Here is an 11,877-nt window from a genome sequence, read left to right as displayed (position 1 = left end):
ATATCCTTTGTTAGAACTGTGATTAAGGTTGTGGTAATGAGAACTCCAAGTGTCCGTACATTCGGTTATGAAAATTGTATTAATGGGAGTTAACTTTTCGGAACGTGATCTGTTTACTCCGATTGCATAATCTAGATGACTACGTTTTCTGATTATATAAAAGACGCCGACAGAGATCAGTGAAATTACGTTGAAGGTTATTAACTAAAGTGTCCAATGTTCTCTCCGTAAACGAAGTTACGACTCCACAGTTTTTGCTGGCAATAAGTTTCGACTCCAATAGCTTGTTTATAATTATATGTTTTTATATTATCGTCATGATCGTTTGCTCTTAAAGCTATCGGATCAAACTGTTGCATAACACAAGGCACAACTGTTTATCCAAATAGCCAAAACAACTAATTAGACTGGATTAACCGAGACAAAGATTGTTTACTGCCTAAGAGTAAAAGTAATTAAGTACTTCAGGTCCAAACGTGCGCGTTACTTAGCGACAGTCCGATCATCTCTTCTTCACAAGCTTTCAAGGTCAATCACGTTTTCTTAATAGTTTCTAATAAACCTGGTACCTTATAACACCCAAATCACGCAAAACATGAAAAGTAATTGAATAAGATAAATGACCCGATAAATATTCAAAATAGTCCTCGCTGATGTAAAATGAATGATTGATGAATAGTAAAACACTCCATCCAAATATAAAACTATTGAACACTAGTAAAACCGTAAAAGTACGAAATTGTATCCTAACACTTAGGGGGAAAAAACTCAGAATTACGGGCACGCAGGGCGAAAACAAGCACGGTGACCCTATCTTTTTACTGCAGGTTTTGAATGTACTATAAATGGCTGTCATTTGAACCCATTTTGAAAAAAATCTGGAAAATACATCATTTTCAAAGGAATTACCTTAAGTTAAGACAGAGGAGATTATAACATCGATCTCATGCTACCAAAAACTCCCAGTTTGTGGTTCAGTGGAGAACAGCCCATTTACCTCACAAATTTCTCGACCCACGGCCCCGGTCACTCAGCTACAGATTTGTGGGTTTTTAACTGCGGATCGTTTTTGAGTAAAGGGCCCTGGGAACCAGACTACACAAGGTGCGTAATGTGCCCTTTTTTGTCATTGTTGTTTTCCGTCAAGTCTGTTAACCTAGACTGACTGAGTGATTCTGAAATCAGTAACTGTGTATATGTAGACAAAACTGACGACACCTATATCTGGTTCCTTCCGGTAGCATGGCCAATGCAGTGAAGGATTTTGTTCGAAATGGCCTGTCATCGTTATTTGGAAGAAAGAATTTCAGTAGCCACGGTAGTCAAGAATACCTTCATGTTGAAGATCAAGAATATAGCGATGACGGTGTAGTTTATCCAAGCGAGGAGATGCAAAGGAAAAGCGATGGGAAAGGCGAGGATACAAGCACAGCAAATGAGGAAAAATCTGAGAAAACTTCCGCTTTGCAAGCGGCTTGGAATGTTCTCAATTTAATTCAAGGTCAGCGCTAGCCATAATCATATTTAAAAGCGAACGAAAAGTTCTATGATGTGCTTTATGTGTGTATATATGTTTAAAAGAGAGTGCAGTGGAAAATCAAACCCTTTGTTTGTCCTCATAAATGAGGGTCGTTGAAATGGTTGAAAATTGAACCATCTTTTATACCGAGTACCATGTTCGAAAAATTGTGACCAACAACCACGACATAAGGTCAGTGATAAAAGAGTTCCGTGAACGTATGCAGAAAAAAGTATAATTCGGTTGCCTTAAGAAAATCAGGGCTCGCAAGTATTTTTTTTCCCTATACTACATTTAAATGTGGTTAATTTGGGCCACGAAGCAAGACGTATATCATATTTTCATATCTTTTGCGTTCTTGGGGCTGTCACAACTTTGGAAAATCAAAAATGGAAGGTTCATCCTTAGAATTGTTGCAAATTTTTGGTTTCCCGAAAAAAAAAAAAAAAAACTTTAAGGAGGACATATGTTTAGTTGAATCATGCAGATTTTCTTGCAGGTTAATACAACAAAAAGGGATGAAAAAAAGAAACTACTCCAATTCCAATTGTATTAAAAAATAATTAGGATCTACCGTGAAGAGAATTCAATTAAACGCCATGTATTATTTATCGCATAGTAGAAGTCGAAAGTATGTTAAAGAAATCCCTTTTATAGGTCGATCAATTTTCATAAGACTGAATAAAATCAGTAAACCGGCCTATTTGGCATTACCTTTCTAAAGGGGGTTACTCTTTGCTTAAATCGTCTTTGGTTCCTTGTGACATAACAACGAGCGACCTATGTTTGAAAAAAATCAAGCAACAATGCCTTTAATAATCATTTCCCTTATATGAATATTTTATAGAGACCGCAATTGAGAACTTCGAAAAGAAATTTCATAAGACCCAAGTCGCATTATTATTTCTTGAAGGAATATTCGATAAATTAAGTTTAGAGTCAGAGAAAGATAACTTTCTGCCTCTGAGGTACTGTCTTGTTTAATATTATGAGAAAAAAGCAAACCTTCAACTTATAAAATATTAAGTACACTGAAGGTTGGAAGTGAATTAGTTTTCAAATGTGAAATCCAAACAATGTGAATCGTTGCCAATTTTTTTAAATAGGAAAACAAATTTTGAATTGCTGCTTTAAGTCGCCCACGAACGGTTTTTCCCACTCCACAAAAGTTCGACAATTTTTCGCTCATTAAAATTTTTCCAGTCTTTCGAAACATAATTACACGTGTACACTCATTTATTTATTCACAGCGTAAAGCTTGAGCACTGAACAGAACAAAAAAAGGCTTTACAAAGCAATTGCTAATTAAACTGTTAAAAAATTCTCTTTTTGCGATTCCCTACAGCTCATCAACGCAGAAACTAGCTGTTGCGAGAAACAAAAACTGTCTTCAATATAGTGTCAGACAGCTGTCACCTAAATCAAAGTCTTTTAATTTCTAAGATAAAAAAAGCTTTGTGGAGTTATTTTGAAGTTTGCTTCACTGAACACGCCAAAAAAATATTTTCTTTTTTCTTCTCTTTTTCCCTTTTTTGTAACTAATTAGAAGACACCAAATCATAGGAATCATATACTTGATTTTTGGTTCGTAAGAGAGTTAACCAGAACTCTGCTAAAGGAATAAGAAAGAAAAAAAAAAAGGATAGTTATCTGAACTAGTAAATTCAAAGGCGAACCACTTATCCTCTACTTCAAGTTAGGAATTGCTGAATCAAATTTCTTTTTCAGCAAAAATTCACGTATCCAACAACCTGAAAGAAACGTCGGTTAAATTCTACAAGACACTGATTTAAAGGGCAGAAGCTAATTAAACAAGGAGATAATTTTCCTTTTGTCCGCAACTTGTGCCCACAATAGGTTGCAGCTGCCTTGAGAAAGAGACATTTGGTCTGTGGCCCTCAACCTCCCCTCCTTAGTAACTAAGAAACCGCTCATGAGACGGTCACCACACAGAATGATGCACTCATCATTTCCAACATCTAGGCATAACTTGATTGACACGATGACGTAATTTTGAACTTACTGGCAGGGTCCAAATCTTATCAATAATTTTCCCCTTCAAGTGGCCATAAATTTAGATTTAAATTGGTTCCGAGGGTATAACACTATAACGCCATGATACTTCCAGTATTCGACTATTGTGCTGTCGTATGGGACTCCTGCGGTAAGACTGACCAAGGGTACTTAGATAAGTGCAAAGGCGTGCAGCCAGTATTAATGAAGGCTACACAGTTTCACAACCGCAAATATCTCGCACATTCGGTTGGCCTACGCTCCAGTACCGCCGGGACTATCTCGAGTACATGCTAGTGTTTAACAGCCTTCATGGCCTGGCTCCAGCATATGAATTTAGCCTATAACACGCGCCATAGAGATTTGCTCCGTCTGCCCCTAGCTAGGACAACTAAGTGCCAGGGCTCCTTCAGGTTCAGCGGAGCCAAGATCTGGAACACGCGTCCTCTCGACCTGAGGAGCGAGCATGATATTAAAAAGTTTGCGTTTGGCCGAAAAAGGCAATTTAGATCTAAGCCTAAATGAGCCCCCCTTACTTATGTTATACTTAGTTCTACCATTTTTTATCCTTATTTGTCTTGTGTCTTGTTTTCTTTTTCATCAAGGCTCTATTCAAACCAGCCTCGCTGAACTGGGCACCCCTGACTAAATATTGTTTAAAATAAATAAAATATGAATGCTTTCCACCCGAAAGGTTTTCTTTTAATGTGAGCAAATAGCTCATCTCAGCTTTCATCTCTTTCTCTCTCCAATAGGAGATCGTTTTATTTTTTTAAACACATTTTGGTAAATATTTCTCACACTATGGTTACGAGATATAACGGCGGGATCGAGCTATTTTTAGACTGAAATGCGAGATTTATTTGTACAAATTTGTATCAAACAGTACCAAAAAAGGAAAGCAATAAGTCTCATGACATTATCCAGAGACCTTTGGCATGTAAAAAATGTTTAGTTTCTACATCATTTGGATAAAAGTGAATTTTCAAGCAATCCATGCTGGCGGCCATTTGAATGACGTCTCCGGCTACCATAATACTTCTAATAACTTCTGGAACTCATTGTGGGTTAATCTTATGAAAATACACTAACATAAATTTAAGAGTCATTAATTCTTCTAATTCTTCAATTGCAGGGACCGGTACACTTGGCGTTCCGTTTGCTGTGATGCAAGGTGGATATATGTCACTGGTCGCCATTGTGGTTATTTCATTGATCACGAATTACACTGGGAAACTTATTATCGAATGTTTATACGAGAAGCCGTTTAATGATCAAGGCACGCGGGGAGTCCGTCTAAGGAATAGCTACGCATTAATAGGTAACACCGATTTTGCAGTAAAAATAACTTGTAAGATTATGGATTCGTCTAAGAATTGATCGCCTCCTCATTTCTCGATCTAATCTCCAAGCAAGCGAGACTGACTGCCGCTGTAAGCGCGTTCTCGTTCTACATGCAAAACGAAACGAATCAGGATGAAGTTGATCTCACTCCAGAGAACATTCCCGGTGCGAGCTTCAGTGAAAAAGAGATAGAACCATAATTTTTTCTCTCTCTTCTTCACTAAAGCTAGCACCACGAAAGTCCTCTGGAGTAAGGTCGACTTGATCGTCCGCCATGTTAGTTATTTCAAATTTGCCGCGAGGGTTATTGAGCCTCACTTTGATGCAACTTCCGTTTTTTTTTTCCTGGAATCGGAGTATTAACTAAGCTTTTTTGCTCTTATTTCTCCCATGTTTTTTTTTTTAGGAAAAGCTTGCTGGAAAAGGTATGGCTCAGGAGTGGTCTACGCAGCTCAAGTAATGCAACTTTCTTGCGCATGCGTACTGTACCTACTGCTCGTGGCCGATTTTTTCAACGATCTGTTTGAACACCACTCGCTATCGTATGCAGTGTGGACCGTCATTGCGGGTTGTATTCTTCTGCCTTCGGTGTTTTTGAACCAGCTTAAGCGTATCTCCTGGCTGAGCATGTTCAGTGTGGTTGCGCTTGTTATGGTCTATGTTGCTGTTATTGGCTTTGGTGTTGTCAGTCGTTACAACTGGAATTTCAACCTTGGCTTAACCACCCTTGAGGGCTTCCCTGTCGCCTGGGGGATCATTCTCTTCAGTTTTGTGTGCCATCCATATCTTCCAGGTAATATGATTGTTCATGAATATTACAAAGGTGTTCTAAGGGACCAGTCATTATTTATCGCCTGAGGGGTGGGGATTTGAGGCTAAACAAGGTGAAATTTAGCCGATCCCCTCTTTGAATGTTACTTCACTGAAGTGATCCCCCCTAATAACATTTGATGACTTTCGCGATCCTCCCCCATGTCTTCATTTTCCAAGCAAATTTAAGTGGTCCCCCCTCTGAATCCCTTCTCATTGATCCCCCTTCTGGGTTCTCAGAAACGGCTGATCCCCGCTTTTGTTCTCCTAAAAATCAAGTGATCCCCACAAAAAAATCCTCCCTCCCCGCCCCCTCCCCGGGCGTCAAATAATTACCGGACCCTAAAATAGCTGAAGTTATGTTGAAGAACGCAGGAGTCTTTAGGGAAGCTAGTGGTTTCGCCCCATGTAAGGGAATCCAAGCCAGTCTCGGATTATCGAGTCCACGCTGTGGATTTAGGATATCTGGTACTGGATTAGGGATTCCTTGTCAGTGGAGCTTGAATTCCAGATTCCTTGCGCTGAATATTCCGGATTCCAAAAGAAAAGATTTCCAGGATTCTTGATTTTACAAGCAAAAACTTCCCAGGTTACCTTACATGTTACGAAAGTCTACTTTCACACCCGTCCTTCGAGTGTGACAACAAAATGTTATTGTTTTTGATCAAAAGTAAATTCAAAAGGATAAGAAGCAATATTTTTAACATCTGGATACATTAACAGCTCTAAAATGTCGCTTATTTTAAAATGATTAAAAAAAAAAAAGGCAGATTAGACATTTAACTTTCGTCATTATCGAGTCATAACATATGTATTTGTTTCAATAGATATATATATAGGAAAGCAAAGTTTATCTCAGACATCGTTTTTTCTGTTTTTAGGCATTGAAGAGTCCATGGAGAAGCCAGAGAAGTTTGAGAGTGTCATGAATTATTCTTTTCTTGGCTCAGCGGTCGTCAAACTCGTGTACGGCTTCATAGCAGTGCTCACATTCAAGGATCAGACGCAACAAGAAATCTCCGAGAATCTGCCCCCAGGCGCACTTCAGAACACCGCTAATTCTCTCCTGGGGCTAAATGGCATGTTTTCGTACGCGCTTCCTTTGTTCACTCTTATAACAATTGTCCACAAAGCCCAGATCACTTGCATTCCGTCCTGCTTCCCAGACGAACAGCATCCGCTGACTGTTAAAGAACGTGCAATGATCTACTCTCTGCGATCTATGTTTGTGGTATTCACAGTGTTGGTGGCGGTTCTCTTGCCCCAGTTTTCTCTCCTGATGGCAGTGATTGGCAGCATATCGGGCGTGTTGCTGACTTTGGTGTTCCCGTGCCTGTTTGACGTCATTCTTCATCTTGACCACATCAGCACGCGTCGTTACGTCATCAATTTACTTATCGTCTGTGTGGGGGTGTTATCTGGAGGTTTTGGGTTTGTCTTTTCTCTTATAGCGATTATGAAAATATATCTCAAATAATCAGCTATAAAATGAGTAATGTTCCAGGACGGTATTATCTGCGTTAAGGCATTTCAAGTCGAGCTCGCCAAATAGCTTTTTAGTTTTCCTTTGTTCTCTCGCCGTACGAAGCAGCGATTTTTCCTTTGGAACTACAAAATAAATCCATGTTGTTTTAAAGTAGCTGGTGACAGCAAGAACAAGAGAAAACCATCCCTTTTAGATAATAGAAAAAAACAAGGGTAGCTGCACATAGCGTATGTATAGGAAGATATGGACCGAGTTTTTCAACAAAAATCTTTAAAGGGTGACAACAACGGTAAAAAAAAAAGATATGTGATAATAGGTGGGATCATTGTAACTAAATTTAAATCCTCTGAATAAACCAGTTTGTTTTCTCGTAAAATAATACACACGTAATGAAAATTGCTGTAACGATAGCTCCGCTTTCCCAAGCACGTCTTGAATTTTGCAACTTCTGTTCAAGGGTTGGAGGGGATGGTCCGAGAAGGAAAGAGAACTTCCTTGAAGACGAAACGGGCATGCACGCTGCAAAACGAGTTGAAAAGCAATGATGCGCGGTTCACCGCACACTAATCAAACCTGTCTCGCAACAAATGAATGAATACTGACTTTTGATTGATAAAATTACGCCAGAGTCACACCCTACAAGGATGTTACGTAACGTGCTCCAAAAAAAGTTTGCTTGGCACGGAAAAAAGGGGAACATGTACCGATCTTGTAGCAAAGAGTAGAACTATTCTCTACCTTCTGCAACAAATGTTCGCTACCTGCAACAACCTAATTTGTTGCAAGACGGGTTTGAACGTGGCTACACGTAGTAAAACGCGCGACGTCGCTTTTCCAGTCGTTTTGTAGCAAATTGCAAAACAAGTTGCACGTATTTGTTGCCCGTTTTACCGTACCATTAGGGCATGCGCAGTCCGTAATGACATATCTAACCTCAGAAGAAATATGTACGCGAAAGTAGTCCACGTGACATGTGATTGAGGGCTGAGGAATTTATGTGGTGGAAATTAGACCTCATGAATATTCAGGTTAACCATTTCTATCTAAATGTACCAAGACAAAGTGGCGACTCTTTGGGGACTCTTTAATTAAGTATTTCGCACTCTTATCATATTTATACAACGCGAGGAAACATTAACAAAAAAAGCCCTACTTTATATTGGAAGTAATTGCGCTTCTCGAGCCCAAAAGGAAGGTTTCAGTACAATTTGGGTAGTCCTTCTTCTAGGTAAAGTAATTACACAGCAAAGCGGTAAAGAGACGTTGAAGTAAAAAAGGGTTCACTTTGACAGTTTGACGGTCTTGATGGCCGGATTCAGTTTCAAGAAAAAAATTTATTAGGATGGAAAGTTCACGTGAAAACACCTATGAATCGTTCAAGAAAATCGGCATTTCTTGGGAATACATGGTTCCTATATATTCAATTGATTTTAGTTAAATACATGAAGAGCGGTATCGTTTTCGTTATTTTTCTCACTTCATTTCCTTGAAAATCTCAGTTCATTATGTCCGGCTACCAGATGTGAGTATCTCTGACTTCACTAATGATGTGTCCTGCTCTTTGCAGAGCCTGCAGAATGATAAAAAGTATGAATATGTCAAAAAGAAATTATAATCTGAAGGGACTATGTCTCGAGGACATTGCTGCTTTAGGTCAATTCTTCTCAAGTCATTAGCGCCTTTACCGATACACAAAATGCTGTGTGGAGTTATGAAGTAATATATTAAATATAAGATGCAGCGTTTCGGCACCATATGAAACACTCACCGAGAAGAGGGATGAAAAAAACGATGCGCAGCGGATTATTTTTGACGAACTTCGAGGTGTTTCATCCTACTGTGTCGAATCCTTGAGATTACTTCTCAAACAAAATGATTTTAGAAGGAGAAGTTAAAGAGGCTGTGTCACGGCAGTCCAGTTCATTTTGTTTAATTTTGCCGATTACTCGCCTTCAATCGCTATGGAACTTAAAGTAGGCAAAGAAATTACAGGTAAATGACAAAATCAGAGATCCGAGACAAACAAATATGTCTCCTGAGCATTATTTTTGAAGTTGCAGGCAGAAGGGATCAACTTTGAAAAACTGTTAGGCTGAACAGTTTTCAAAAACCCTAATTTCAATCCGTTTCAATCTTCTTCAGTTTTGCCCATCGGTCGCATCTGTTGTTTCCGTTTATGTTATTTTAACCTTCCTTTAAAGATTTAAGCGGTTATTTTTATGTTTCTCTCAATTTAACGGGCATTTTGTAATTTCCTAATTTGGCTGAATTTCGTGACACAGCTCCTTTAAGGATGCAAAAATAAACAGTTTTTAATCTGATTTCCAAACACTCATTTAACATTAATTTCCTTCGTGTTTTCTTTATGAATTATTAATGAGTTCGAGAAGAAGACATCAAACAAACCCACGCATATCATTAAAACAATGAAAACTTTTGCCCGACTTTTTCAAGTTTCAAACAATGTCCATTCTTGCCATTCATAGCAACAGAGGACAGGAAAAATTTATCACTATTTTTGGAATTCAATTGGTGTGAAGGCACGTTGTAGCTTTTTTAAAAAGAAAGCAAATAAAGTTTTTCGTAAAATATTAATCAGTTTTCGTCAATTTTAAAAGTAATTCCTAAAGAAAACACAAAGAAAATGAGCGAAATTTAATTTATCACTTCTTAAAAACACTCCAATGCGCGTCGTATTTTAAACTCTCTTCAATTCATTTAGTTTCACTAACGAAGTTGATCAACTCGATTTACCACCATAAAACTCGAAGTTTGAAAAGCTGACCTTTCACCACCAATAAAGCACCAAAGATTCTTTTGAAATTAACCCTAAACTATCAGGAAACAAATCCGATAGTGGCTTACACTCAAGAAAATGCTAAATGGCCCCTGACTTTTAACACATTTGCTATCGACTTCTCATTTAAAAGTCATTATTTTCCAAATACCTTCAACATTTCCGTAGCCTCTTTTCTTTTGATGTGCATTTGTTCAGCTTCTTCAAGGAGCTTGTCAAATATTTCACTCTGCAATAAAAGTTTATTTTTATCAACCTAGTTTTAACACAGTTACGCATGGAAAGTACTCAATTCGATACCTAGGTCCAGGACTCTCGGGCAGCATACCAAGCAAGGACAGATCGGCTGCTAGTGGCTGCTACCTTTGCAATTCGTAATTTTAAATTTTCTTAATTACGATTTTAATCACAAGATTTTAGAATTTTGATAATTATAAATGGAGTTTTTGTAGTATATATGTTAGTGCGTCATCATTAGTAGTTTCTAATTCTAACCCGTAGTAGATTCTAGTTTCGACTCTATATTAATTCGTTTTGTATTTTTAGATTGTATTGTAGAAAGTTAGGTGTCCCCTATTAGCAGTGGGGAATCCCTTCTGCTAGATTTTTTGCTTGACAGGTAAATAAAGTCATTATTATTATCATGATTATTACTATTATTATTATTATTATTATTATTATTATTATTAAGTAGGAGTTTAGAGCCTTGCACTTGGTGCTTTGTTGTCGTTGTCTATCATCATCATCGTCATCGTCGTCATCATTATCATCATCGTCATCATCATTATTATCACAAACTAACTTCTAAAAATACTTCCATGTGTTCTGATAGACTGCTAGCAGTCTTCTGGGATTACTGTGGGGGCGAACAGATTACATGCAAGAATAACCACCGGTTCGTCTAGATGTGCAAGCCCATTCTGAGCGCAGTCTACGGCCCAAACCAAGTTGGCGGGACACCCTTTTTCGATGGTCGGGTAACCCACCAAGCGGACAAACCTTTCTCCATATAAACACTTTGACTCGCCCAGCCGGATCAACTCGGTGAAGACAAGACAATGAGAGCATGCGCGAGCGCTATTATCAGTATTTGGCCAGGGCATAGTTAATTGAGTGGAATGGTTATGAAACCCGTCAGACTCCTTTGTTATATGTTTTTGTGGACCTGAAAGTGCACAACGTTCAAAAGAATTCCTATCATTTTGATTGTATTGACCAATACAAAACGTTGCATTAATTTATTCCGTAACAATTTGCCAACAGAAAACAAAGGATTGTGCACTTTCAGGGTGCTTCCAACATAAACTGCAGCACTGTTGTTTTTATCATTGATGTTTGCCGCTTTTCATAACCAGTCTCCTCTAATAACTATGGCCAGGGCAAAGGAGTCCAATTTTTCTCATATAAACACTAGCTAAAGTTGATTCGGCTAGGACGGTGACCCTCTTTCGGTTTTTCGGCATATAAACGGCGCGATAGATTTGTAAAAGCTAAGCAAAGTATGTCGAAGTTTAGATTTTAATTCTATTGGTTTCGTCAAAGTTATTTTTAACAGTAGTACCACTAATATGCTTTTAGGCAACTAAACTTTTTGAGAGTTTACTAGAAATAACGCTCTGAGCGCGGGGAACTGCAGCTTTAGTTATTTTCGTGTTTTTTTTTTTTCAGCACATGCCAACATACTTTACTCGAGCGTGTAGCCAAAAAAAAGAAAAATGACACGATAATTACATAAGGTGACACTTTAATTTGGACGAAGAAATATTCTAACACGAGAAAGCACAGAACTGAAGAGGAGAAAAAAAAGAACGAGTTCCAGGTAAGAATCGAACTCACAGCCCTCCGAGTTTCAGATGCTCTAACCATTAAGCTACTGGACGCTCTATGGTGAGCAGGGTCGAAATACAC

At 38.3% G+C, this 11,877-nt stretch overlaps 2 protein-coding genes across 3 annotated transcripts in view; one reads left to right on the top strand and one right to left on the bottom strand.

Moving 5' to 3' along the window:
* The first annotated feature begins 1,152 nt into the window (after positions 1–1,152).
* Positions 1,153–7,688, top strand: LOC140923067 (vesicular inhibitory amino acid transporter-like). Its single transcript, XM_073373128.1, has 4 exons — positions 1,153–1,501; positions 4,668–4,853; positions 5,283–5,669; positions 6,568–7,688. Exons 1-4 carry the CDS (start codon positions 1,243–1,245, stop codon positions 7,161–7,163), a joined length of 1,428 nt encoding a protein of 475 aa, XP_073229229.1. The 5' UTR covers positions 1,153–1,242; the 3' UTR covers positions 7,164–7,688.
* A 591-nt stretch (positions 7,689–8,279) lies between these two features.
* LOC140923007 (dynamin-1-like protein) overlaps positions 8,280–11,877 on the bottom strand; it is a 24,384-nt gene continuing 20,786 nt past the window's right edge. The window contains exons 22-24 of one of the 2 annotated variants that reach the window (XM_073373062.1): positions 10,121–10,198; positions 8,675–8,742; positions 8,280–8,635 (exon numbers count right to left, since the gene is read on the bottom strand). In XM_073373062.1, coding sequence (XP_073229163.1) covers positions 8,686–8,742; positions 10,121–10,198 — 135 coding nt within the window. In that variant the 3' untranslated portion in view covers positions 8,280–8,635; positions 8,675–8,685. Of the gene's footprint in view, positions 8,743–10,120; positions 10,199–11,877 lie in introns of both variants that reach the window. The other variant, XM_073373061.1, reaches the window with a different exon arrangement.

The sequence above is a fragment of the Porites lutea genome, chromosome 13 (assembly GCF_958299795.1).
Source record: "Porites lutea chromosome 13, jaPorLute2.1, whole genome shotgun sequence".
In the NCBI taxonomy this organism is placed as follows: Eukaryota; Metazoa; Cnidaria; class Anthozoa; order Scleractinia; family Poritidae; genus Porites; species Porites lutea.
The sequence above is the reverse complement of the archived record's forward strand: the minus strand, read 5'-3'. Positions and strand labels throughout refer to the sequence as shown.